The sequence below is a fragment of the Ostrea edulis genome, chromosome 7, assembly GCF_947568905.1.
Source record: "Ostrea edulis chromosome 7, xbOstEdul1.1, whole genome shotgun sequence".
Lineage (NCBI taxonomy): Eukaryota > Metazoa > Mollusca > Bivalvia > Ostreida > Ostreidae > Ostrea > Ostrea edulis.
This window is the reverse complement of record NC_079170.1, coordinates 41,789,254-41,816,672: the sequence shown is the minus strand read 5'-3', so window position 1 is coordinate 41,816,672 and position 27,419 is coordinate 41,789,254. Positions and strand designations below refer to the sequence as shown.

The following is a 27,419-nucleotide window of genomic DNA, read 5'->3' as shown; positions in this document are numbered from 1 at the left end:
AATGTACAGTCGATCGTTTTCCTATATAGCTATGAATTAGGTCACTGTGACATGATGGCAGTTTCTGAAACTGTCTACATTGTTTTGTGCATTAAAAACACACATCAGTTCATGCAATTAGAATTTCCTATTTTTGACTCTAATCTAGTGAGACCCCGAGGAGATCAAGGTTAGAATAGGTCCTCAGTATCCCTTACTTGTCGTAAGAGTCGACAAAATGGGGCGGTCCTTCGGATGACACTGCAAAACCGAGGCCCCTTGTCACAGCAGGTGTGACACGATAAATATCTTCCCTGCTCATAGGCCGTAAGTGCTGAGCATAGGCCTAAATTTTGCAGTCCTTCACTGGCAATGGTGACGTCTCTATATGAGTTACATGTAGATATTCTCGAGCGGGGCATTAAATAATATATAATTAGTTAATCAACTAATACAGTGAGCGGGGTCGGAATGTATGTATTTCAAAATTGAAAACACATGCACTTATATAACATTTGACCCCGTCGAACTCTTTGAGGTAATGGGATACCATGACAAACTTTATATACAATTGTTCTTTGTGCAAGGTGAATATAACGAACAGTGATCAATCTCATAACTCCTATAAGCAATACAAAAAAGATAGTTGGGCAAACACGGACCCCTGGACACACCAGAGGTGGGATCAGGTGCCTGTTGACCGGTCACACCCGACGTGAGCCCTATATCCTGATCAGGTAAACGGGGTAATCCGCAGTCAAAATTAGTGTGCCGAGAACGGCTTAACAATCGGTATGAAACACGTCAATTTCCAAACAATGTCATATGCCAACTCAAAATTATATAGCTTTAAATTGATTTGAAAGATTTTGTCATTTAGTCTATGAAAATATATAAAATGTGTCGATACAGAAAGGGTTTAGCAATGCATACCTTTTAAACTTGCAAAATTCAAATACTAAAAGTGAAGGGGAAAAGTAAAAAGAAATGAAGAGTCAGTCCTGCCATAGAGAAATGGTCGAACCACACGAAAATCATAATTTTGATTACAGAACACAGGGTACCTCTGGACGCAGGACTTCTTCCACTTTCATGTAATTTTTTAAAGTTCGATGCTGTGGGTATTAAACGTATATTTGACAAAATATTCAACTCCAGAGCTAGTGATTTAGTTCACTTGAGCAGAGAGAGCATTCGGCCAAAGAAAGAAGATACCGAACAGTGATCAATCTCATAAGCAATACAAAATAGAGAGTTGGGCAAACACGGACTCCTGTAAATACCAGAGGTGGGATCAGGTGTCTAGGAGGAGTAAGCATCCTCTGTCGACTAGTCACATCCGCCGTGAACCATATATCTTGATCAGGTAGTTTTTTTCTATTTCGGCGTCCTTTTGTCTGTCCTTAAACTTTTAACATTTTAATCTTCTCCAGAACCACTGGGTCAATTTCAACCAAACTTGGCACAAATCATCCTTGGATAACGAGAAATCAAAAATAATTCACATGAAGTGCTGTTCCCCTTCAAAGAGCAGATAATGAAGAGGCAAAAACAATTGGGTGGTTGGTCATTTAAAAATCTTACAGAGAATCATTGGGCCAGAAAAGTGGAAATTTACATGAAATTTTCTTAACATAGACTCGGAGTATATTCAAGTTTGTTCAAATCATGGCAAAAAAAACCATGTCTTTACTGACAAAACCTGTGCAAACACATCATTGTACTTTCATACGTACTCTAACACAGACCTAAGGAAAAGTTTTTTTCTGATTAAAGTTTGTCTATTATTTGTGGTTTAATGGCAAAAATTGGAATAAATCTTCAAGCATACTCCTATATCAAAATCAATTGACATTTTAATTTCTTTAGGTGACAATTGATGGTAACATCAATCCTTTCTTGAGAAAGTAGATTTCAAAATACTTTTTATCATATTCACTCCAACTTTACACTGCATGAACTTTCTTTTGATCTGTTCGTAGCTATAATTATTCATCTTAATACCCCTCAGATAGATCAATCATGTTACAAGATTGATTGATTGATTGAATATTGTTTAACGTCCCGCTCGAGAATATTTCACTCATATGGAGACGTCACCACTGCCGGTGAAGGGCTGCAAAATTTAGGCCTATGCTCGGCGCTTATGGCCATTGAGCAGAGAGGGATCTGTATCGTGTCACACCTGCTGTGACACGGGTTCTCGGTTTTTGCGGTCTCATCCGAATGACCGCCCCATTTAGTCACCTCTTACGACAAGCAAGGGGTACTTAGGACCTATTCTAACCCGGATCCCCACGGGACCATGTTACAAGAAGTGTCTATTATGACGACTTTAGAAGAATTTACATAAGCTTTCCAATGTAAAATTTCTTATTACAGCCCCGACAAGTGTCTAGGTCCATGATGAAAGGTGAAGATAACGAACAGTGATCAATCTCATAACTCCTATAAGCAATGCAAAATAGATAGTTGGGAAGACACGGACCGCTGGACACACCAGAGGTGGGATCAGGTGCCTAAAAGCAATCGGTACTAAATGAGGGTGCTTATATATAAGTATTGCACTGGACTTTTGTGGTTCTTTACAATCCAATTTCTTCTGATCATATGTAAAATTTCGACCCCTCTTTTAAAATATCGACCCCTCTTGTAACTTTCCTCTGCCCCAAGGATCACGGTATGAATAGCGTGAATCTTATACATGTACAATGGGTAGATTTTCTGTTTCAGTTGTCTTTCTGAAAAAAATATTTTTAAACAACCCAGTCTAATTCATTATTAGAAGGAACACAATTCTTTATGTAAACCGACTTGAATTACTATTAGTTAGACTGTTTTGGCATGTTTGGTTTAATTTTGTGGAGTGGGTCTTCAGAAAAAGTAAAAAAAAAAACAAAAAAAACCATGATAATGTTAACAGTTGACAGACAGACGAAGCACAAACTTCAATCATAAAAGTTCTCTGAATCTTTTAACCCAGGAAGCTAACAAGGGGTATGAAATAAAAAAAAAATTCTGCAAGAAGTATTTTAGAAAATAAAAAGCCTTATACAGTACAGAAATTAATTAAACATTACGTGTATCGTGAAAGGTCATATATAATTTTTTCTACCGTGCCTCGTAAGATGACGTAAAATTTCGGGTAGAACACGGACGGTATTCTAGTTTCTGTTTCCCTAGCAACGCCAGATATATTTGCAATCTGGATGTACACCAATGGTAGAGCATGTTTTAATTTGGTGCAAAAACGAAGTCATGTACGGAAAAGGCGAATTGAACTAAAAATTGTATTCAGCATTATAAATCTAATGCATCGACACTGAAATAAACCATTCCGTGTATATACATGACTATGAAAAAGCTGAAGATAACGAACAGTTATCAGTCTCATAAACACTATAAAGGTCACAAAACTAAGAGTAGGGGAAGACGGACCCCTAGTCACACCAGCGGTCGCATTCACTGCCTGGATGGAAGTTTGTGTATTAGGTACTGCTTTTCATACTTAAAGTATATTGCAGATGTCTTACTAATCTGTCAAACGTATACAGTTTTTCTTAAGAACTGTATAGTTCAAGAGTTATTTTCAATGAAGAAGAAAATAAAGCCTCTATGGTTAAGTTCCAACGACCAGAAAATATATACAATTGTATCCACTCTGGGCTGCTGTTTATTTTTTGTGAATGCAACTGATACACATAAAGCATAGACACACTATCACCCTGTTCTCCTGTAAATATTTTTTAGTTGTATCAATACATGTACAGTGTATATATTGTAAAGATACTGTACTGGTGGACATATGTAGCTCAAACTCAATGAAGGACCCAGAAATCTGGATATTAAAGTCTTCTGATTTTCATGGCGGTCTCCTTTAGAGAGTAATGGTATCCGTGCCACGCTTTCCAGTTGATTCCGTCCGCGAATGAAGAGTGGTTTTTGATCAGGTATTGTCCATTCAGGTTAGATGTGTGACAGTCTTTGTACCACCACGCCCCCTTGAATCGTGTAGAGCATGTTTTGATGTCATTATCCTTTGTGTGGAATTTGGCTCCATTGTGGTGAGACATCAACGAGTCACCTAAAGCAAATTAAAAACTTAAAGAAAGTTTCTTTTTCATGGAACCTCTATTTCGGGGTTCTAATTTATTGAATTGTTAAAGATATCCGATAAATTTTGTTTGATATATTCTCGAAATATGGTGATGTGGATATACGAGATATACATCAAAGTCCGACCCGCCCGCCCAACATGGGACATAAAAAATATCCTTCAAGGTGGTCATCACCTTCATAACTTGAAGTACTACTCATTTAATAATCTTATCACTTTTGAATCAATAAATAACCATGCAACACAAATTTCTTCTGTAAAATGGGTAGTTTACCAAATTCGTATTATAGAAACTAAACGCGGGTAAGGTTTGTAAACTTTGTTGATACATTTCCCACCGAACTACGGGGATGCAATTGCCACCCCAAAATGAGATTAAATTTTCCAACCAAAACGGGAGAGGGGAATTACACCTTAACTTTGCTCCTTTCAGATCCACCACAGTTTACTCACTGAATAACACCAATACTCCGTCCTATTTGTATTGTGGCGTAATGAGGAAAAATTCATAATCAAAGTCGCACAAAAATTGCGGCGTTATACGTTAATCTTATGCGTCTGTATTGTACAAGAATCAGTTAAACGTTTGAGATAGATTTTCTCCATACCAGCATTTCCTTCATAATCCATGACCTTCAAGGAATACCCTTCGTCCTCACTGCCAACCCCGAATCGTTTGTACGAAGCGTACCGTGTTTGATCAGCAAAATCTTCCATGTCTATTCTCAGCTCATAGAAACCTTGGGATATCAGCTCATAAATACGATGATTTCCTAAAGGGTAATATAAACTGTCCAATGTATACCTTAATGAATTCTAGACAACAATAATAATGACTCCGATAATAATGAATCTGATATATAAAGGGGATAACTCGATGAGTGTAGTAGGACAGCTTCCCAGAAGTCTTCTATAATAATACAATAAGCTGGTAATTACAAGTGCACACATTAAGAATTATCAAATGTCACTAACGTGCAGATCTAGTTTGATATACCTATCCAATATTCAGCAGCCGAATCCCCAAAACCGTACTTGTATTCATTCCATCCTCTGAAGAAGTCGACAGAACCGTTCAACCGTCTTTGAATTACCTTTGAAAAAACAAACAGATGTGATTTTTATTTCATTTTCAGCATATTTTATTTGTAATATTATTTTCTGTACCACCATAATTATATGCATCCTTCTCGTATTCTTAATTTTAACTTTAATATATGCAATGATATGTGCGATCCCATGTTACCTTATAACATTTCAATTTACATTCTACACCGCGGTAGTCTAGAGGTAGAGCTTTCGCCCCGCATGCGGAAGGTCGAGGTTCTAATTCTGGCCTAAGAACTCTCACTGCTCGATGGCCGTAAGCGCCGAGCAAAGGCTTAAAATTGAAGACTTTCATCGGTATTAGTGACATGTAAAACTTATACGGTACCAATTTTGATGCACCAGATGCGCATTTCGACAAATAATGTCTCTTCAGTGATGCTCAACCGAAATGTTTGAAATGCGAAATAACTATGAAGTTTTAGAGCTAAATATAGCCAAAAACAGCGTGCCGAAAAGGTGGAGCCGAATTCGTCCAAGGATAAGAGCTATGCATGAGAGAGATAATCCTTAATTTTGAAATGAATTTCTAAATTTTGTAACAGCAATTAAATATACATCCGTATTTTCAAGCTAGTAACGAAGTACTTAGCTACTGGGCTGTATAGACCCTCGGGGACTAACAGTCCACCAGCAGAGGCCTCGACCCAGGGGTCATAATGTAAAACTTATACGGTACCAATTTTGATGCACCAGATGCGCATTTCAACAAATAATATCAGTGAAAACATTCTCAAGAGGGACGGTAAACAAGATACAATCAATCCATTAACTAGATATGATTTTGCTACAGGATATCATTAAATACAATTCACAGTATATCTTAATTTTTCTCTTGCTTTCATCTTGCTTTATTCTTAAAACTCTCATTATAATATATGTGGCATCTTTAATTCAATCTCACTTTATTGCATTCGTTACATTCTAATATAAAAAGAATGTAAATTGTACAACTTGGCATTCTCCATTTATTTAGAGTCAATCTAGCGTTCCGTTTCCGTCTTTCATACCCTTCATTAATGATGGTATCATCATGGTGTGCAGAAATGATGAGAAATAACTGAACAATGCCATAAATGATGGTTGCATTCCGACATATTTGAGGATTTTTTTTTTCAAGATAAAGATCAAATACGGCTAAAATCACTTCATAACCTAGTTTATAACAAAGGAAAATGAACTCGAAACAGTAAACACTCGGAAGTGTTGAATACCATCTAGAAAATTTGGACGAAGAAACATGTATTCAAATTATATGTCTCTCAAAATATATTCAAGACCTTGAAGGAGATGCATGTATCATACCCTATAAACACACCACCTTCAATTAAGCTGCAAGTCCACAGCAACTCGAGCAGATAAAAAGGGCAACTGTAACTATTGCAAAAAGTAGAAAATGAAAGGTGTCATACACAAGAGCTGGCCGAATACAAAATCAAAGATAAGTACACGCCAGTTTCAAAACAGGTGACACAATATGTTAAAGTCAAAAGAGACGGTAGAATGTACTACGCATTCCAAAGTCTGACAAGAAACTAAAGACACGCAGAATGTGAAGATGTACGCATAATACAACTCACTCAGGAATTCAGATGTTTAAGGCAAATAAAGAACTCTTCTTGAAAAAGATATCAAGTCCAAAAGATTACAACGTCAAATTTCTACTAAGAAACCACTTTAAACAAAGCAATTAAAGCTCATTAAGCTTCTCATACTCCATTTAAATTCGGTATATTTATGGCTATAATCTAAAGTGCAACCCAGGATTACTTAAATGTTAATGGACCATTTCTCTGAGTTCCTGAAAATAAGATTGAAATAGCAAATACCGTCATCATTTCACCTCAACTGCTATATTGACAGACATGGAATGCCATGAATTATCATACTTCACAACATGTCATTCTCATCAGAAAATAAAGCAAGTTTATGAAATTGTGGGACATCAAACTCTAAAACTCAAATGAAACAGATTAAAAATGCAGTGGTATGAGTGAAACCACCTTAGGATCATTAAGAAGATAATTATGAAATCCACAGTGACTATAACGTTGTGTTATTGCAATAAAGTACTCAACAATGGCAGGTCTCCGACAGTTACCACAGCGAAAATATTACTCCATGAAAGGTGAAGATAACAAACAGTGATAAATCTTATAACTCTTATAAGCAATACAAAATAGAGAGTTGGGTAAACACGGACCGTAGTCATCCGTAGTCAAAATCAGTGTACCAAGAACGGCCTAACAATTGGTATGAAACAAGACAGACAGCATTTGGACCCAATGATAGGTTCTATTAACGAACTAGATGGTTATAACGACCTTACTGCCCATGTGTCTTGGAAAAGCAAACATTTAAAGACATATTTTATGGATATTACACCAAATCTGTTGTGAGTTCTGTCAGCATTAATAATGGCTACACCTGCGTCAACGTTTATCATACATGTACGTTGTATGAAATGCCGGGTCCGACTTGCGTTCAAGTCCAAACCCCCGATCGCGGTAACTTAGGGGCAGAGCGTTCGCTTCGTTACAAGAAAGTCTTGAGTTCGGGGCAAGCTCGTGCCAAGGCCGCGTCAAACCTAAGGTGTTAACGGAAGTTGTGATTGCTCCTTCGCCAAACCTTCGGTATTTAGAAATGAGAATTACTTGTCTTTAGTATATGACCTCTAAGAACGGAAGTCCCGGGTCGTGACAGGCGTTAACAAGTTAAAGAACTCTCACTGTGCTCTAAGCTTAAGTCTGAATTTGTAGTATATCACCTACAGCTAGTGACGTTTTGATATGAGTGACAAATCATCGACATGACGTAAAACAAACAATAATCCAATCAAACTCAGCTGTCGGTACACATGGTCTGAATCGCCTTCAAATCCGAACCCCAGATAAAGGTACATCGGCTCTAACTCGCTTTTAAGCTCAAACTCCAGGTGACAGTACGAATTGTTCGATAACCATGCCCTTACTACGATAAAGACCAGTGATTACAGAACCCAGAAACACCAGAGGCAAGATCAGCTGCCAAGAAGGAGTAAGCATCCCCTCTTGACATGTCGCACCTGCCCTGAGCCCTATAACTTGTAAGCGAAGTAAGTCGTAATCAAATTAATAGGTAAGAGAACAATCATGTTCTTTTAGACAAGTTCTATCAACTATTGATCATTTTTGTTCATACTATTAGTGATAATATGTATCATAACCTAAACAATTTATTAAGGCTTCTAAACTGCAATATAAAAGAAATATCAATACCGTCCATCCTCCGCCAAGTGTTTCCTGATCACAAAACACTTTCAAGGGGCCTCCTCCGCGTGGGTAGATAATGTACACCCCACTGGTCACGCCTCCCGACCAAAGGACGTCTTGACAGTCACTGTGGAATTCTAAAAAAAAAAATACTATACTCCTTTATATACACAGTATTTAGGATCTTAGTGTATAAACATATAATACATCCGCAAATGATATAGACCTTCAAATTTGATGTATGACCTTTGAAATCCAATGTTAGCTATCGTCTTTTCTATAATGGAATGTCAATTTTCATCTCCATACGAAGCATGGTTGAATCGGTAGAGTGTAATGTGAATTAGTAGAGTGTAATGTGAATCAGTAGAGTGTAATGTGAATCGGTAGAGGGTAATGTGAATCGGTAGAGTGTAATGTGAATCGGTAGAGTGTAATGTGAATCGATAGCGTGTAATGTGAATCGGTAGAGTGTAATGTGAATCGGTAGAGTGTAATGTGAATCGGTAGAGTGTAATGTCCTTTCAAAAATAGTTCACTCATACTGAGAAGTTAACAGCTTTTAGATAAGTTTAAGAAGTTTTAACCAATACTAAGAACTCTAGAACATTTAGCGTTAAGAGGAAAGTACATGTGTTATAGTGAAAACGCCTACTATGACGCAATAGTTCGGATTTTAAGGTCTTATTTGAAAAACTTGCAATTTTTTTTACATCGTTGAACATTCGCCATAGGAACAGTGAATAATGCTGCAGCTTGGAATTATACTTCTATATTTCTGCACACGAAGCAAACATTTTATTAACTGAGCTATCGTGGTAGTGACAATTGAATATAGATTGAATACGAAATTGGTTCTCTGTACCGACTGATGGTGATCTTGCTCTTCTGTGACATATTTATACATGTATGTGTGTGTCACTGCATTTGATAGAATTGACTTTTTATTAATCAAAACTCTTTCACATGTACTGTAGTCAACGTGAACGATTTAAACTAATGCCTCGTTCACACGAAGAATTTGATTCACATTAAACGTAAGTAATTCGAATTAAATCTGAACCTCGTTCACACGGAGATTTTAATGCGCATTACTTTACTTCGAATTAAAATTTACGTCGCGATTTAATGCGAATTAAATTTACTTCGCATTAGCTTCGTGTGAACGCAAAGCGAAGCTAATTAGCATTAAATTTACACGCATGCGTAATGGCAAATTTGGGTCACATGCATCATACCCGTGGTCATCTTATATATATCAATGTTAGATTTGTGCGAAAAACTAATGAAAATGATAATAACCACACACAAAAAATCTACAAACAGCATATGTCATTAGATACATGTACAATATCAGATGTAAATATGTGCTCTGCATAGGCATACTGAGTAATACATATGGAAGGAATTGTTTTTTAGATGCGACAAAAATATTTTAAAATATTTTAAAAACAAATATGCCGCTCGTTGTTAATTTTTTAAAAAATACTATATGACGTCATACTAGACTTATATTACGTATTAGTAATTAAAAATTACGTCATAACTGTAGTCAGCGGAATGGTGAAAGAGATGTTCCGAGGTTTTTAAAATTGGGCTCATGAAGAAGCAATATATTGTCTAGAGTGAATGCTGGTCGTCAGATGAAATAACAAGTACTTTATTGGGAACATTTAAAAACAAACACGACAAAACTCCTTGTATGTAGATCAGCTGCATGCACAGATTATGGTATAGTGTTTTGAACAATGAATAATGTATCTATAGATATAGATCTACACAATATTTATCAAAATATCTATAAATAATTGTCAATGATATAGTCTATTCTTTCATTTATGTCGCGCACCCTTCAATCTAGAGATGCATACAAATTCAATTTTGAGAATGTTCAAGTTTTGGTTTAAACTATTGCAGTCTGAAAATTGTATACTTAATGCTGCATATGAATGTTTATACAATATCTGTGGAAATACAAAGCATACAAGTCGTAACTGGGCTACTTTTATCAAGGAACAACTTGATTGTTTGGGACTTAGTTATATGTGACATGATCAACATAACTTAAATAGCCATGTTTGTTTGCCAATAATACAACAAAGATTGAAGAATCATTTTATTCAAAATTTACACAGCAACATGCAGTATGAATCAAAATGCACTATTTACAAACATTTGGTTGATAATTTTTGCTTGCAATATTACCTAGAAAAATCTATTCCTAAATTGTACAAAAAGGGTATCTCCAAAATAAGGCTATCATCACATAATTTATCCATAGAAACTGGCAGACATAAAAATGTACCACGTGAAAAAAGGTTTTGTAAAGCATGTATCACTGAAATTGAGGATGAATACCACTTTTTGTTAATCTGTCCTGTATATTGCCAGATTAGAGCTAAATTAGTGAAAAAGTATTACTGGAGCAAACCCTCCATGTTCAAATTTATACAACTATTAAGTGTGAACAATGTTAAAGAACTCTGTAACTTGGGGAAATTTATTTGTAAAGCTCTTGAGCTAAGAACAGTCGATAATATGTAATTTGTATCGTCATTCTCCTTTTTTACTATCATTATACTATTGTATTTACTATATACTATTGTATGCTAGATGTCTTTGTAAGAATTGGCCGTTTATTTTCAGCTTTGTAATTATTATCCATGTTCAATTTTGTTATAATGCTATAAGATGTATGTCTTTCGCAATAAAGTTATTATTATTATACAATGCGCATTAAATTAGTTTACTTTGCATTAAATATCACCGCCGTGTGAACGCTATTTAATTCGAATTAATTTAATGCGCATTATTTTACTTCACATCAAATTTAATGCGAAGTGAAATTTAATGCGTATCCGTGTGAACGAGGCATAAATAGTAATGCACGTACATGTATTTGGAAATTTTCGGGGGTTATTTCAATAAACTAAACCTCTAATAATAAATATAGAGATTTGTGAAAACAAAGAATTACCCTTTACTTGTCCACGAATCCGAATGATTTCCTTTTGTATTCCCTCGAGATTAGTCCTATTGATATTATCAGTCGAAAAATCTGTAGTCGTTGACACAGATTTAAAGTGTATACCGTCCCGTGTCGGAAGTTTGATAGATGTTTCCTGATTTACCAGAATCTGATCGTCCCTCGTATCTACAGCCGTTCTCGTGTTCACAGAAAGTGAACCAATGCCAGACTTTTCACTGTCTGTAAGAAGAGAGTGTCCTACAACTAAAGGTACTAGTACCAAGAAATATATGTTGCCCATGGTCGTTGGTCTTTGCTTCGTCTTTTCACTCAACAAGACTTTATAACCAGCATGAAGTGTTTTCAAGTACTCTAATAGCGTTTTTCCTAATAAAAATCTTGCAGATAAAATCAAATTGAAGTTTCTTCACTTCGCAGTATACTCCACAAAGGAAATTCCAGAACCATGCGTAAGCTAATTTGAAGTATTACTCTGGTTTCTATTTTTTTCTTACATAGAAGACTCGTCTATCAGCTGTTTTCCATTCTTCTATCTAATTATCAAATTAAAAGAAGAAATTAAAAAAAAACCTTAGATCTACAATGTCTTTATTGAAATTGGTATAAAGATATCATTAAATCATCATGAACAAGTGAAGATAACGAACAGTGATAAATCTCATAATTTCTATCAAGAATACAAAATCAAGAGTAGGGTAAACACGGACCCTGAACACACCAGAGGCGGGTCAGGTGCCAAGGTGTAAGCATCCCCTGGCGTCCGGTCACACCAGCCGTGAGCTCTTGAAAATGCCAACGGAGTAATCCGTAGTCAAACCCAGTGTGTAATTAATATCGATATTGCATGATTTGCAGGTCAACTTGTACTTAATCATATTGACTTCTAAAATGATTACAGGTATCGGTTCTCCTTGACATAGTCTTGCAAAGCCAAGGTCACATTGATATTGTAATTAACACTAAAGACTTTCCCAGCCTCCACTAAAAACTTTATCTGTATTTAGTAAGGGCTTTGGGACAAACTTTCTTCATTTTAATCACTGAAAACTTGCACGACCAGCATGGGTCAACACAGGCGTTGATTTAACAGTAATTATGCTGTTGATGAACCATGTGCACCGTATGTCCTTTGTACCTAATCACTCGCGTTTCAGGCTTCCGGACATGACAAGGGTAATATTTGTCGTCTTAAAGTTTTGGTTGTTGCAATCTCACAACTACTGAGTAATGCAAATACATTTCAAAGAACATGAATGATTTCAGCTCACTTGATGCAAAAGTTCAGGCAAAATTTTCTAGTCAATATGTATCTGTTGTCTTTATGCGGCGTCGTTGTCACAATTTCATCTTGTTCCCCAGAACCGTTCAGCCAATGGCAAACACTTTTCACAGAGTGTCCTTTCGTAAAGGGATTTAGTATCCCTTTCCAAGAGGAGAAAATCGCGAAAACAAAAATAGAGTGGGGCCATTTAAAGATCTTCTCAAGACCCACAGGACCAGAAAAGATGAAATTTGTGTGAAAATTTTCTGACATAATGAGCATTTAATTCTGTACAAATTGTTGTCGTGTAGGTATGATGGGGCCATAGTAGGATGTTAAAGTTTTGCGAGGGGATATATAGGAAAACGGCTTTGAAAACCTTCTAAGAAAAACAGCAGTGTCAGTATCAGTTATATTAGATATGGAAACAGCTTTAGTGGTACAAACTTTGTATGTCTGAGTCTAGTATGTCGTCATATATAACTTTTAGCTTTTAACTTTTCACAAGACAAACGATGAATTAAGACTAAATCTCGCAATTATTTTTTTCTATATATTATGATCAAGGGTTAGATTGAATTTAACATGTTCAGTTTGCCTTCATACAATGATAATAAATATGAGCCTGATATCTTTATCCAATAAAATTGTCACACGGGTAAAAATTAATTGTGAAAGGTTGGCATCCGACGACGATGAGCCTAGATCTGCAACACCGGGGGTAAATCCATGCACTGTATGACATAGGTAAAATTAAAAAGGAAACAAAATTCAAATTTTGAAAGACATTGAAAAACAAATACACTGCTTATTATAGACAATATGAGAAATAAAATAAACTTTAAATTGGCAAGTAGGCGTTTAGACTAGAAACGAAAGCACACTGTGTTGACTTTTTTTCTCTTAACTGCAAAATGTTCGCCAATCGATTGAGAGAGAGAGAGAGAGAGAGAGAGTAGATAGGTAAATATCCATTCATAAAGTCTATTTCATTTCGCTTTCAGTTCGAAATATAAAGAGAAATCTCGAATTCAAAAAAAAAATAAACATTCGTCCTTGATTGATCTCCTAAGATAGTTTTCTTTGTTTCTTTCTTTCGATTTCAAGAGCAGTGTAGTTCATGTCATTTAATGGGATGATAATACAATCATATTTCAATTTCAACACTCATTGATTTACTAAAAGGTACGTGTGAATTAAAATGATCAACATGATTAATCTTCATCTAATAGGTTCATAATAAAAGGAACTGTAAAATGAGTATAGGTAGGGTCCAATACACATCAAACATCGGATAAGTTAGAGGTGTGCGCCCGGGATTATTAGAACGATATTTCTCGGTCTGTAATTCATCTGAAATGGCCAATAAAAAAGAGACTCCTTAAGATCTCTTGCAGCCTCATATCTCCTTTCCCGGATTTAGACGCACGTCTTGCCCTTGCCATGTTAATTAAAGAATATGGTTCCCAATTCAATCGCCTTTAATGGATTTAAATGACGTCTCAAAACGGATATTAAATTTCAGTAGATTAAACGCCACTTTTTAAAATTCATTAATATTGGCGGTTACACTCTACCAAGTTTATTAAAACACCCGCGGACAATATAGGTAGTTCGCTGAGCATAAAGAAGGATTAAACGTTAATTCTCGTCTGAATTATACAGGGGGCTTATTGAAACCTTCGTGTAAAACTCCAGGGTCACTCGTGTTGTCTTTGGCCGTTCTTTGGGGTTGCGCTCTGCCCAAAAGGTTAAGAAAGAAGTTGTTGGGATAGAAAATATGTGCACTGTGGTTGACTTCGTTCTGTATTCAAAACCGGACGAAAGTTGATAAGTTTTTATTTCTATCTCGAGATGGACTATTAATTCAATTGAAATATCTATGGTAAGTGGACAATATTATGAGATACACGTAAATGAAATTTTCTCTTATTTACTTGGAAGAAAAATACCATGCCATACATTTGAAAATATTTGATCTCGATTTTTTTAATATCTTAAATTTCAGCGGCAACTACATCTATAAATCAATCCGTTTATATTTAGTAAATTAGAAATATTGAACGATTAGAGAGAAAAACACTAAATGTGTTGTTTGGTTTATTTTCGACACATGCAGAACCAGAATGGACATAACACTGACACCCTTTAAGAGGCGCTATGTAGAAAACTGGCGTAAAGATGTACAAAAGCACTTAGAGGAAGGCTCCATCTGTCGTATTGTGGTGACACAAATTAACAGGTAAACATATATACTTCCCGCTTGGTACTTAAACCCATTATCACTTGTCTATGGGAAGGCATACACTGTAAATATATTCATGAAACGAAAATAAGAGGTTCTGTCTTACATAACTCTTATTTTATATATAAATTGACTAAATTTTTGCTAAATTCGTTTCTGTAATTAATGACGTCATTCAATTCCCTTTTTAGCGACGATGAAGAAAATTCAGAAGCCTGTCCTAAACCAACCACACCTCTACCTCCTCCATCCGGAAACCGAGCGAAGCAAGTCTTGCGAGAAAAAACACCAACGGAGAAATTAGCTGACATAGCCGTCAGCAGTTCTCTTCATATACAAGCCCTGCCGTCAGTTCGTTTCATGTACACGAATGCAATGGAACAAAAAAAGAATTCCGAAAAACTATACGGAGGTATTCCCGTGAACGGTCGGCAAAATTTGCGAAAAGAGGTTCAGGAAGTAGTGAATGTAACGGAAGATCAAACCGAGGCTAAGCCCCTCGTTATCGTAGATCCTCAGCTGATGACCCCATTGGAACATCCGGACCTGAGTACGCAAGAAAACAAAAAACCAAGCAGTAAAGATGTTCGTTTTCCGATGAAAATTACCCCTCTTAAACCTCAGGTGGAATCGAAAAAATATAATAGATTGCCAATATTCGCCAAATGTAAAATTCAATCAACAGAGAGAAATAGTTTTGTGGTATCTAGGTCAAACTTTTTGAAAAATGGAAAAGCGAAGAATCATAGTTTCCTTACGTTACCGGTGAGATTCCAAGTGCAAGCCCAAACAAATGACCGTTTGATTCAAAGTTCCGAAAATTACATTCTAAGGGAGAAATCAAATTTCACACAAACTCCGAGAATAGAGTCTCGGAGATCACCTAGAAAAGTGGACTTTCCTCTCGCGACCCCCCGCGTAGCATCCAATACTATCTGGGCATGGTAGAGCTGGGAATATCATATTGACCCACTTCACGATACAAATAACATTCAAGGGTTTCACAAACAGCTTGATTTTTCATGTGAAGGACGTGATTGATAATCATTACGAGCTCTGTAGCATTTCGTTGGACTTTCGTGGGCCTATAGAGTTCCAAGCGCCAAATTCAAACACCTTAGGATATATAATGATATTCAGGATCCCAGAAGGTCATAAGGTGTACATGCCGCCTTAATGATTGGACAATTATCTACGTCTTTCTTTCATGTTTAAGTTATTAAAAAATAGTCAACTGTTACATTTTCAATACAGACTGTTTTCATTACTATTAATTAATCAAAATATTTTAAAGAAATAAGTGGATAACTGTACAATTTATTGCTTTTATTCATCTTTTTAATATTTTTTTTTCTAAAGACACACAAATAAATAAAAGGAAAACATAACCACCATGACGGACGTAAAAAAAAGTAGCATCCTCCTTAATTTCATTTTGAGTTTCCAGCTTAAATGCATGCAAGGGGAATAGACTGTTTTATTTTGTGATTCTTTCTCTGTCAGGTACTATATAGACCGTCCATGAAGTGAAAAATGATGAAAAAAGAATGTTGGCATATTCTATGTAAATGTTTTAGATTAAAATAGTTTCTTGTCACTTGTCAGGAGCTTAAGTTTTACAATCTCTTTTCCGGCAGTGGGGTTGTTCATACACTAATCCTAAATGGAATAATTTACGAACGTTTGGGGCCGGTTGCTGTGTTGTAGAGTAAGTTAATTAATTCTCCTATTAAATTCTTCAGTACGTAAACACACGTGAATTCTAATCCCGCTCTGACGATTTGTACATTTTAATACATTGCCTCTTTAATAGTATTAAGTGATCAACGGGTTACTGGACGCCTGTACGTGTAATGCAGACCACAGACTATACGGCGTGACCTGTGATACCTTTCCGTATCGTTTCGACATTATTTTATCTGTGTCGAGAGTTTTCCGTTATTAAATCCATCAAAAGCACTTCTCGAGTCCTAATTTGCTTTGTAATTAATGACATTGTGAAATACACACAACCACAAAATATGCGAGTAAAGGATGGAATGAAATACAATCATCGTCATTTGATGTGAAGTTTAATGATGTCCTACTGAAAGGTGAAACCCGCGGCTTCTATTGAAAACTTTCATATACTCAAACAACGAGAATTGTAGACCAAAGTTCATTGAAGCAAAATGAAAACTGTGTTTGCACCAGGTTCTATCATTAATATTGAGATTGAGATTTACGTAAATACTACATGTATATTAAACTGTTTACAACTGTCCTTGTATCATTATCAGACAAAAATAAAAAAAAAAATACCTGTATCAAATTCTTATTTTGCATTCATAAGCTCCGACTTGTTTTGACATTTCTGGATTCTTGGCATGTTTAAAGCAGTGCGTTTGAATGCACAACATGCATGTGTCAAGGTTCATCATTTAAAGTAAACACGTTTGCATCTTCAATTAGCATTTAATTGAAACTACAATGTACTTAACTACCTATGCTTCAAAGGTAGCGCACTGGTATCAATCCAAATATTGATTAAATTCAACGCGTCATGTCCTATCAGGACACTCATTTAATTTTTTTTTCTTTTCAATTTAAATCCTAATTAAGTCAAGGCGTTTTATTGCTACATAAATCTTTCTTAAGTGCATCTAGAGATATCCGACTGTTTGTCAACTCTTTTGGCTTTATCAAGTTATTGCTCTTTAGATCATGTTTTCCGATGGCAGAATTTTCAAGTAATCCCATAATTCCCGGAGAAACAGCTTCCTGTCCAATCCCTCCACTTTCAACATCTTGCAGCGTGCACATCACGTGATAGACGTTTAGCTGATTAAGCCGGTATTCGCCTGCAGTAAATGAAAATATGTATATAGAGGAATTGTGTGTATGAATATCTGTCTAAATATAACAATCAAATATCTACCCTGTCCCACTAGTCGGTCAAGTCAGTCATGTGACCGGAACTACTTTTTAAAGTAATATTTGCTGTCATTTTGGTGCCAGAAACATTTGTTGTAAAATTGTGATTTACTATTTCAATGACAGAAAAAATAAGGCTTATAAAGTTTAATTATTTTTTTTTTATATTTGTGTTAGAAAATCTATTTAGAGGCTCTGAATGAAGCAAAATTACATTATTGTCTTCCCGTAAAAAATCATTTTCTATATATAATGCTACTCGTATATATCCAATGCAAGCAAACTTTTTACTTTGATAAAATCTTAAACTTAGTTTTAATCTTATTAAAGATCATGGTTAAAGTAACATACAACACTTTCATAATAGCACATTTTTGCAACAAAATAAATATTTCAGAGTTAAGAGCTAATAATGTAAAATTGCTTGAACAAGATCGAAAACAAATTTGCGACTGCTTGCGAACTTTTGGTTCATTCATAAAAAAATATCTACATTTTCAATGATTTGCCGTTGATGACTTTACAAATTGTAATGATGGCCATTTCCTCATGAATGGGATGCAGTTGTAAATAATGCGCGTACAAATCTTGATAAATATAGTAAGTCTATTTCAATGTCTGGGAATTCTAACAGACATGAAAGTTGGATGTAAAATTTAATATAAGCAAATCAAAAATATTTCTTTTTCATAATACACGAGGGCATGAACAGCAACGCTTCGCGCTGACACGCTTTTTAAAGTAAGTTGGCGTGAGTTATCGCAATTCATACCCTCATGTACACGTATCTTCAATCAAAGTACTGATAGCACTGAAAAATTTAGGTTGGGAAAGCTTAACTAAGGTTAACTTAAAACAGTACAGATATAGCAAATGTCTGAATGAGTAATCATCAAAGGCCGTAAGCACCGAGCATAGGCCTAACTTTTGCAGTCCTTCAACGGCAATGGTGATGTCTCCATATGAGTGAAAATTTCTCAAGTGAGACATTAAACAATACTCAACCAACAGAGTATAGGGTGGGTGTAAAACTCAAAACGAATGTGCAAAATTAGCTAGAAGCATTTCAGTGTGACCGGTCAACAGGGGATGCTTACTCCTCCTAGGCACCTGACCCCACCTCTGGTGTGTCCGGGGTCCGTGTTTCCGCAATGCACTATTTTGGATTGCTTATAGGAGTTATGAAATTGATCACTGTTCGTTATCCTCACCTTTCATTTCAACTAAATGCAGCAAGATAGAGGATGGACTTTATTAGCATCGAAAGAATCTCTTTATTTGCAAAAAGGTTGAGAACTTTTAAAGACTGAAATTTTATAACGTGTGGTGTGCTTTTTTGAACTTCTTTATTCTCGAAAACGCACACGTGCACGCGCACACATACATAAAATTATCTATTGTAGTCATTTAATTCAATTCAGAAGTGAAAGTTTGGAAAAGTTTCCCTCTTTTTCCAAATAAAATGAATGTATCATCGAACCCACGAACAAAGTTCTAGATTTCATTTTAAAATTGGAGAATGATATTTTAATCCACGCTAATTTAACTTCAATTATTGTGATTTGATGCTACATGTAGCACAAAGCAATTGTCGCCGTTATCAACACTGATGACCCATTTATTCCATTTTGATCTGAACTATCCACGAAACTTACTGTCTTAATATGAGTGAAAAATTCCCGACGAAGAGTAAAAAATACCGTCAGTCAATCCACGCAACGTACATAGAATTATCATAATATTGTAACTAGTAGTTCTTTATCTTTTGCTGGAAAAAAACTCGTCGCTTTGCGTAAGGCGTACACTATAAAAACACTGAAATGCATGAGGTGAAGGGATACTTATTTCAAATATATGCCATGTAGACTTGATCCGATGGGCTTTGTAAATTTTGTTTGTTCAAACGGCGAATCTAATTAAAATTAGATCTTCCATCCGTTCCCCAGTTTTCGATACGTCACGTGGCCAATCTAATTAAAATTAGATCTGCCATCCGCTTCCCGGTTTTCGATAAGTCGCGCGGAAGCTTCCACGCGACGTATCGAAAATTGGGAAGCGGATGGAAGATCTAATTTTAATTAGATTGTTCAAACAGCGTTCTTGATACCCTTAATTAAAAATACAAACCAAAAGCATATCTACCGTACAAAGGCTAACGGCGTTTATGATTTACCCCACAAATGACCAGCAAAGATAAAAGTTGAAACAAGAAATCATCTCATTCAAACAATTTACAATTGTTCGTGAAAAATAAATCTTTATATCTTAAATAATCACTATTTTAATGGTGTTTTGCAAGAAAAAAATGTACTGTGCATTATATCCATAGAATAAACTTAAGTTTTATACTCCGTGTGATGCCGTGAAAACACACCGGGGCAATCAGTGGACACATCGCCCTACGTGGAGGGCTTTCAGATTGAAGACTGGTAAAGAAAGCGCATCTTCGAAGGCGCCGACTATGGATTACAACGCCTTTATCTTGTGACTATAGTTGAGTAATATAACATATACGGTATTTGGGGATTAACTTTGCCTATATAGCACAAAATGTTATTGAAAAAAAACCTTTTCAAAATCTTTTCACAATCATACACATATAATTTTGATAATAAAAACAACTCCATTTTCTTGATGTTTTTGCCTGCAAGGGTCCCCGTGTGTATACAGTAACGCCTACTGAAGGGATAGCGTAAGACAGCGGCTATAAATAGCCACCGTATGAAAATGATTTCTTAGTTAGATGCGACCTCATAAGACGTGGTTCGAGATATCTAGAGATTTCTTTCGTGTCAGTGTCGTCATATCTTGTTGCAGCCTGTCGTATATCCTACGGGAATGAGTCGATGAGTACATTTAACAGTAACAGTGTATTCAAAGTTTGTCACATATAGTCAGAAGTACTGGTAGATTATGTTTTAAATGCAAAATTTCAGGGGAGAAATGGTTTCTGCTTGGAGTTGGCCTCTAAGCAAATACATGTATTAACCACAAAGAAAGATATATTGGTGTGAACCTCGGGTCACAAGTTGAATGTTATTCTGCTGGGAGGGGGAAGGGGGGAGGGGGCATACGATCAATCTGAATTTCCACAGTTTTGAGCTCGTGTGGAATTATTTGGAAAGTTTGAATATCTAGATGTCTTTTGAAATACATTTTACTTACATGCAGTTTTGTGTTCTGCTCTTCCCGCGCATGTCACGTGTCTATAGTCCTCACACCGCAGGGTCTGGACGGAGAAGAGGTCAGGAAAGGGACACTCCCTCATGTGTTGGTTTAGGTTTGGCGGGAGAGTGTTGTACTTCGTGGAACAGTCGTAATACAGCTGGCATTCCAGTGGATGAGGAAGAATGAGAGATGAATTACGTCGACATAACTTCTGAACGTATAAATCTACAAAACACGTGTTGATAGGCTGAAAAACATTGAAATTTATACGTGAAATATTGTACTGAACAATACCTAAGATATATTTACAAAGTCCGAAATCATAATTAATCTGTGATTATTTTAGATTTTGATTATATTAAACGAAACCCTGCTATTGAAACGATGGGGGTATAGACATGGAATAAATTATAACTGCATTTATGATGTTACATCATGCATATTTATAGGCCTACCGCATGTACATGTAAGTCTCAGGACATCGATCAAATAACTTGGTCTTGATCAGGAGATGGTTGTATTGCAACGGAACCCAATTATAAATCTAGTATCAAACCAAAATCATAAACAGCGCGATTCTGAATTATCCATAAAAACTTATAATTGAACCCAAAGACCACATTAATTCGCTGGTGCAGGATGTCAAGTTGTTTTAAATAACAATTTTAACATTTAATTGTCTATCATCATGTTTTATTCTTTATGTAAAATCGTTTATAAGATGAAAGCACGTAAAACGGAGGAGGGGGGGGGGCTAAATCCAAGATGTACAGTGTAGCACGCTGACTCGAATTCTTTTATCCACCCCCCCCCACCCCCCACCCCCCACCCCCACGCACACACACTTTGAAAAGCGTTACTACGTGCCTGGAGATCCATATGTAACATAATCAATTTAGTAAGGAAGCTTTTATTTTGTACTGATTGTGATTTTTCTCCGATCGCGTTGGAATTCCTCTTGTGATTAGAGCATTAAATATAAAATCCAATTCTCATCATTAGACGAATTTTCAAATCCCTGATGAACGTTGGTGATTCTTGAAATATTTTGATTAAAGTTGGTGAATTTTTAAAGTAATGTATTTCAAATTCCTGATAAAAGTTGACGATTGTTTGAAATTAAACGGCTTAAATGTTTATCGCAAAATATATTTTCCTCATACTAACTTTTCCCTATATAGCTAGCTATCGAGATCTTTCATAGGGAAAGAGCTGCTAGTAGTTTATACGGGGCCGGCGGTGGCTACGAGAAAACGTGCCATCCGATACTTAGTAGTAAGTGGAATATCTCAGATAATTAAATTATCATAGTGTAGTTATTAGTGTATATAATTCTACTGACTTACACTCACCGAATATACATGTAAATTCTACTGACATTTACACTCACCGAATGCTGTTTCTGCTTCCAACATCGTTGATACCTTCAGTAATAAACAACTTAAAACAGCCAGAACGTGGGGAATGTAGTGCGTCTCCATACTTATTGTAGGGAGTGAGTCCTCCGCCGGAAGTCTTCTGTCGTGTGTGTTTACCAGTGGAAATAACACAGGGAGATATTGAGGCATTTAAGGAAAATGCTGGCAACAAGATAGATTAAGCCATCACGAAAGGGAAAACAACATCTGTTTCCAGGAAGTGATCCATTTTCCACGATCAAGGTGATTCAAATTCCAGGTTTTCGTACCGCACACGATTTTGGATATGATGGATTATAAGCAATTTCAAATACTATCAATCGAATAAAGGAAATATGTTGCTTTCTAAACGTGGCATGTTGTGAGTACCAGCATGTACTACTTCCAATATCGATCACGTGATTAAGTAATTAGTTCGTGTTTGATATTCCGTACTACAGAGCCGTGGTTAATGTAAATCTGGAAATCCCAACATATAACAGGGTTAAGATTAAGGAGCAATTAATTATTCAGGTCACTTGTAATGAGATCCATTCGTCATGCAGCTGCATCAACAGAGCGTCATTCTTCAGACAGATGCATTAACAGAATCATTGGTCATCCAACTGCTTTGACGAAGTCATTGGCCATATACGTGGCATGACCAAATCATTGATGATATACCCCATGAACTCGAATAAAGGACATCACAAAGTTTACCAAATCTGTTTCTTATTTGGATATTTAATTGAACATAGATGTTAACGGCCAAACTGACACCTCAATTGATGACAAACAGGATGACTTCAACTTCTCCATCGTCAATTTCCCCCATCTTTGTAACAATATTTCTTTAACTGCATATGGTGTTTATGTCTCTCAGCTGATTCGATGCACGTAAGCGCGTGTTCTATATATATCATCAATTTGCAAATCGAGCCAAGCTACTGACAAATAAGTTGATGTTTTAGAGGGAATTCAACGGTCTTTCAGGTCATTTGTTTTGAAAATTATATGGCAATTTCAATTATCTAATTTGCAAATACAACCTGTTGTTAGGTCAAATACTGTCTGACGTGTTACATACCAAATGCTAAACCGTTATTTACATACTGGTTTGGATTAAGAATTACTCCGTGTACTTGATCAAAGTATATTTGTATGGTTCTCATGGCGGGCCGGTGTAACCGGTGAAAAACGGATGCTTACTCATACGAGACACCTTATCCAACCTCTGGTATATCCAGGTTTTTTTATGATTTTGTTAGATTAATCAATGTTCGTTGTCTTCATGTTACTGGTTTGACCAAGTCATTGTTTATCATTATCTTAACAATCATACAACTGGTTTGTCAGAGTTTTTGGTCACACAACTTGATTGACAGAAAATAGTTCGGTTATAAATAAATAATAGATGGAATAGAGGAAATCGCAGATAGTGACTTAGAAAGACAATTTCTAACATGGTTACTCTTGCATATTCTTTATTTATATTGTATTTGTCTACGATTGTATGGAGAATGTCAGCCTCACTTCCGTCCATACCAAAAGTTCATCAGCCTTTCCTTTAAGCAATTCATCAACCAACGACTGCCTTTCCTATATGGGTGTTCGTGTATACCGTCCTTGAATCCTGCACAGCTCGGAATACGCACAGAACATGGAATGCAATGTGCCCGCAAGCATTGGTTTGCAAAGTAATCACCTGAAGCAGAATCACCAGAGCAATAGCAGTCTGAAATACATTAAAGTATCAGTCCCCCCCCCCCTTTTTTTCCCCGATGATTCAGTTAATACATCGGTCCGTTGGTCACATGACTACCGTAGAATCACTTTTTTGTGGGGTCAACTTTTTGGTGGTTTGCGAAAAGCAAACATGTTAATGGAGACTTAATTTTATTTCGGAAAATGTTAGTTTCCATAATATCGTGTGCCTGTTTTATTATTGGTTTTTGTTTTTTTTTCTTCTTTTTTTTTTTTTTTTTTTTTTTTTTTTTTTGGTTCACAGATGATTCAGATTTGTGGGTATATATACGCAATAAACACAAAAAACCCTGTACAATTCATGATTTTGCATTATAATGTTTAACAATTAATATGTTGTACGGTGTGACCGTTGAGACGAGCGAAGCCCATTAACATCTTGCAACACGACTTTTATCCGCCTCTTCATTTAACGCGGGAAATATAACGCGCTTGGTGTAAACAGTTACAAATTGTGACGTCACATTAGCTGCAATGTTTTTTCTTCTTCTCTCAAACCATGCAAAAACAAAATTTTTGAAGCTATGAGAAAGCTTGTTTGGAATTTAAAAACGTTTATGGTACTTTCTAAAAAATCTAATTGTTTTAATTACGGGTTTGTCAATTAAGTATACCGCAGTGACGGCGACATTTTTGCAGAAGCATTATGGGTAATACTCATCTTTTTTCAGCTGAAGAAGAGCAAATCACGTGACTCATATGTGTAATCATTGGAGCGAGCTCGTCACGACGCGAGCTTCGCTCGCTAATATGATTACGGTGTGACCGTTGGGGCGAGCGCAGCATATCTGAATACATTTTCAAAAAATTTATATTGAAAACAAGGAAAACTGATCTCGTTCACTGTCAATACGTAGGATTACTGTCTTGCTCTTCTCGCCAATGTAGGAACCAGTTTAGCGGGAAATGCAACGCGCGTGTTGTGACGTAGCCTGGTAGTTGTGACGTGACTGTTTACATTTCTTTAGACAATATTTTAAAAAGAAAAAGAAAGGGGGAAGAATATGATTGTCATCCTTTCCTTTCAAATAAGAAAGGTTTGTAATACTTCAAAGATTTTTTTTATTATTATTTTACGAATCGAACCATCCGCCATTTCGTACGAGGGACTTCTGGGATTGGCGTCAAAAAAAAAATTCTTGTTAGAGGTTGAGATTTAGCTCGGATTATTTCCCGCGTTCTAGTCATTAGAGCTCGCAGTACGAGCCAGCGCTCCGCGCTGGCTCGCTGCGCTCGCTATAAGTAAATATAAACAAGATTGTGCTTTGCACTACTTACATCCTGATTTGAATTCCTTTCTTGTACCGCATTTTACATAGAAAAACATTTCACACTTCCTTGTCTTGGCATTGAACAATTTTGGATACACACATTCTCGGAACCCCTTATCCCAACTTCTATAGCCAGGGGCGGAAGCGGAAGTACAGTCATAATAAGCGTGGCAGTACTTCGGATGAGCTTTAAAGCGATGAGGATAATTTTTGCAAATTCCTTTCTCTGAAAATAAAAACATAAATGAAGATGTTTTGCTTTTGGAAAATATGTGTAACAAAACGGAAGTCAGACAGTGCATACACGTTAACGAGGTGGAAACCGGTCGCGGTAGCTCAGTTGTAGAGCGTTCGCTACGTAACCGGGAGGTCGTGAGGTCGAGCTCCGCTCATGCCATGGCCGCGTCAAACATATTTAGTGATTGCTCCTTCGCAAAACGCTCCGCATTTAGAAGTGAGAATTACTGGTCGTACATGTACGAATATGACCTTAAAAACGGAGGTCCCGTGTCGCGGCAGCCTTTGGCACATTAAAGAACCCTCAATGCTTAAAGCCGTAAGTGCTGATCTTAGATCTAAATTTGTGGTACTTCACCTACAACTGGTGACGTCTCAATATAAGTGAAAAATTCGCGAAGGGACATTAAACAAACAAACAAAACACAAATCAAACGCGGTAAACGATTCACCGTTAACATACTAGGTGTAGTGTTAATTTTGAATGTATCTCCCTTCTCCCGTATCTTTGGTCTTATTTATTCTAGTTACACCGATATCAACCATAAAGGTGATAAAGTACGCTCTGGTTTTACACTATCAATATGTACATGTATATATCGTTTGTATTTCAAAAGCTCTCAGAAAAGAATATCATCTTTTACTAATAGGGCTACCTTCTCTAAATACATGTAGATTATTATTACTATATTCATTGATATTAATAATAAGGATATGTTTTTACCCCAAAACATTTCCCTCCCATATTTGACGTATTCTCCAGCTTTTCGGTATCCCATTGAACTGCAAAAGATGGCAGCAAAGACTAACCAACACATCCAATTCGCCATAATGGTGGATCGAGTTCGTGTCCCGACTGCTAGCTGGTCAAGCTGTCCGTGATACTATGTTCTCCGGGTATCGCTTTTCCCATGCCATGATGATCACAAACTCCATTAGATCATGTGGTGGTTTTAACACAGTATGCACTAACATTAATCCACCACAGCCATAGCTGAATACTTATTAGAGAATATCACAAAATGCAAAACGTATTTCAATTATTCAGTGAAAGGGGAATTTATTTCATAATGAAAGTTTATAATTATACATGTACCAATTGAAAATGAAATGATAGGTCTTTATAATTAGTATTTTATCATAAGAGTACAAGGTGTACTGTATATCAAGCATGTTCCAATTCATTAAAATTGTCCCTGGAAAGGTACAAAATGGATGTTGCTTCTCATGAAAACAAGATAAAGAAAAAACATCAAAAGGGAAGAATTCGTTTTCAGAAAATAAAAGGATAAATTGGATTTCAGTATTTTATGAATGAATGGCGCTCTTAATATAATATATACGATTCATTTGTACTTTATACCTGTAAGGTGAGTTAGATTTATAATGGTAATGTCTTAACGATGGACGGTTTAGCTGTGATTAGTCCTCAACTCTTCCGAAAAAGACTTGGAGCCTTGTAATTGGATGTAATGTATTTTACTGAATAATCGAAAGTGACCAATAGTAATATAATCTGTGCAAATTTGGCTTTCTTCATACACAAGACTTCAACATAATGAATTACAGCCAAAATATCCTGTAAAAGTGTTTTTTTTTCTTTCTATATTTCTGGAACCATATAATATATTACAGGAAGCAGATTTACTACAGTGCAGACAGGAGGATAATATGCGTGTATTTAATGGGAGACTTCATTGCACACATCTTTAGGAATTTT

General features: G+C 36.1%; 4 protein-coding genes across 6 annotated transcripts; 1 reads left to right on the top strand and 3 right to left on the bottom strand.

Annotated features, from left to right (window-relative positions):
• Positions 1-3,624: 3,624 nt before the first annotated feature.
• On the bottom strand, positions 3,625-11,865 carry LOC125653902 (microfibril-associated glycoprotein 4-like). The gene is made up of 5 exons (XM_048883575.2): positions 11,432-11,865; positions 8,461-8,591; positions 5,094-5,190; positions 4,705-4,869; positions 3,625-4,063 (listed from the first exon to the last, which is right to left on the bottom strand). The coding sequence occupies exons 1-5, from the start codon at positions 11,721-11,723 to the stop codon at positions 3,825-3,827; spliced, it is 924 nt and encodes a 307-aa protein (XP_048739532.2). The 5' UTR covers positions 11,724-11,865; the 3' UTR covers positions 3,625-3,824.
• On the top strand, positions 11,807-16,185 carry LOC125653903 (uncharacterized). 2 transcript variants are annotated; one of them, XM_056144440.1, is made up of 3 exons: positions 11,807-11,892; positions 14,824-14,946; positions 15,141-16,185. In XM_056144440.1, the coding sequence occupies exons 2-3, from the start codon at positions 14,831-14,833 to the stop codon at positions 15,895-15,897; spliced, it is 873 nt and encodes a 290-aa protein (XP_056000415.1). In that variant the 5' UTR covers positions 11,807-11,892; positions 14,824-14,830; the 3' UTR covers positions 15,898-16,185. The 2 variants fall into 2 exon arrangements, with proteins under 2 accessions (XP_056000415.1, XP_048739533.2); XM_048883576.2 differs by lacking the exon at positions 11,807-11,892 and adding an exon at positions 13,667-14,589.
• On the bottom strand, positions 11,918-27,168 carry LOC125653907 (uncharacterized). Of its 2 annotated transcripts, XM_048883579.2 has the most exons (4): positions 26,424-27,168; positions 25,470-25,688; positions 23,973-24,132; positions 11,918-11,976 (listed from the first exon to the last, which is right to left on the bottom strand). In XM_048883579.2, coding segments are annotated over exons 1-4 (486 nt in total). In that variant the 5' UTR covers positions 26,530-27,168; the 3' UTR covers positions 11,918-11,975. The 2 variants fall into 2 exon arrangements, with proteins under 2 accessions (XP_048739536.2, XP_048739535.2); XM_048883578.2 differs by lacking the exon at positions 11,918-11,976 and having other exon boundaries at positions 23,778-24,132.
• On the bottom strand, positions 17,384-22,867 carry LOC125653906 (uncharacterized). Its single transcript, XM_048883577.2, has 3 exons — positions 22,421-22,867; positions 21,028-21,255; positions 17,384-17,789 (listed from the first exon to the last, which is right to left on the bottom strand). The coding sequence occupies exons 1-3, from the start codon at positions 22,596-22,598 to the stop codon at positions 17,551-17,553; spliced, it is 645 nt and encodes a 214-aa protein (XP_048739534.1). The 5' UTR covers positions 22,599-22,867; the 3' UTR covers positions 17,384-17,550.
• Positions 27,169-27,419: the final 251 nt, after the last annotated feature.

Bases quoted from the DNA above. Each gene is read 5' to 3' on its own strand.
- LOC125653902 (XM_048883575.2), bottom strand. From the start codon at position 11,723: ATGGGCAACATATATTTCTTGGTACTAGTACCTTTAGTTGTAGGACAC. The intron at 5,191-8,460 runs GTATTGATATTT...GTTTTTTCAAAG, and splicing joins CACTTGGCGGAGGATGGACG to GTAATTCAAAGACGGTTGAA. The intron at 4,870-5,093 runs GTATATCAAACT...ATTACCCTTTAG, and splicing joins GGCTGCTGAATATTGGATAG to GAAATCATCGTATTTATGAG.
- LOC125653903 (XM_056144440.1), top strand. From the start codon at position 14,831: ATGGACATAACACTGACACCCTTTAAGAGGCGCTATGTAGAAAACTGG. The intron at 14,947-15,140 runs GTAAACATATAT...TTCCCTTTTTAG, and splicing joins GTGGTGACACAAATTAACAG to CGACGATGAAGAAAATTCAG.
- LOC125653906 (XM_048883577.2), bottom strand. From the start codon at position 22,598: ATGCCTCAATATCTCCCTGTGTTATTTCCACTGGTAAACACACACGAC. The intron at 21,256-22,420 runs GTGAGTGTAAAT...CGTGTTTTGTAG, and splicing joins GGAAGCAGAAACAGCATTCG to ATTTATACGTTCAGAAGTTA. The intron at 17,790-21,027 runs GTAAGTAAAATG...CATTTACTGCAG, and splicing joins AGCAGAACACAAAACTGCAT to GCGAATACCGGCTTAATCAG.
- LOC125653907 (XM_048883578.2), bottom strand. From the start codon at position 26,529: ATGGCGAATTGGATGTGTTGGTTAGTCTTTGCTGCCATCTTTTGCAGT. The intron at 25,689-26,423 runs GTAAAAACATAT...TTTTATTTTCAG, and splicing joins TGGGAGGGAAATGTTTTGGG to AGAAAGGAATTTGCAAAAAT. The intron at 24,133-25,469 runs GTAAGTAGTGCA...ATTCTGCTTCAG, and splicing joins AAAGGAATTCAAATCAGGAT to GTGATTACTTTGCAAACCAA.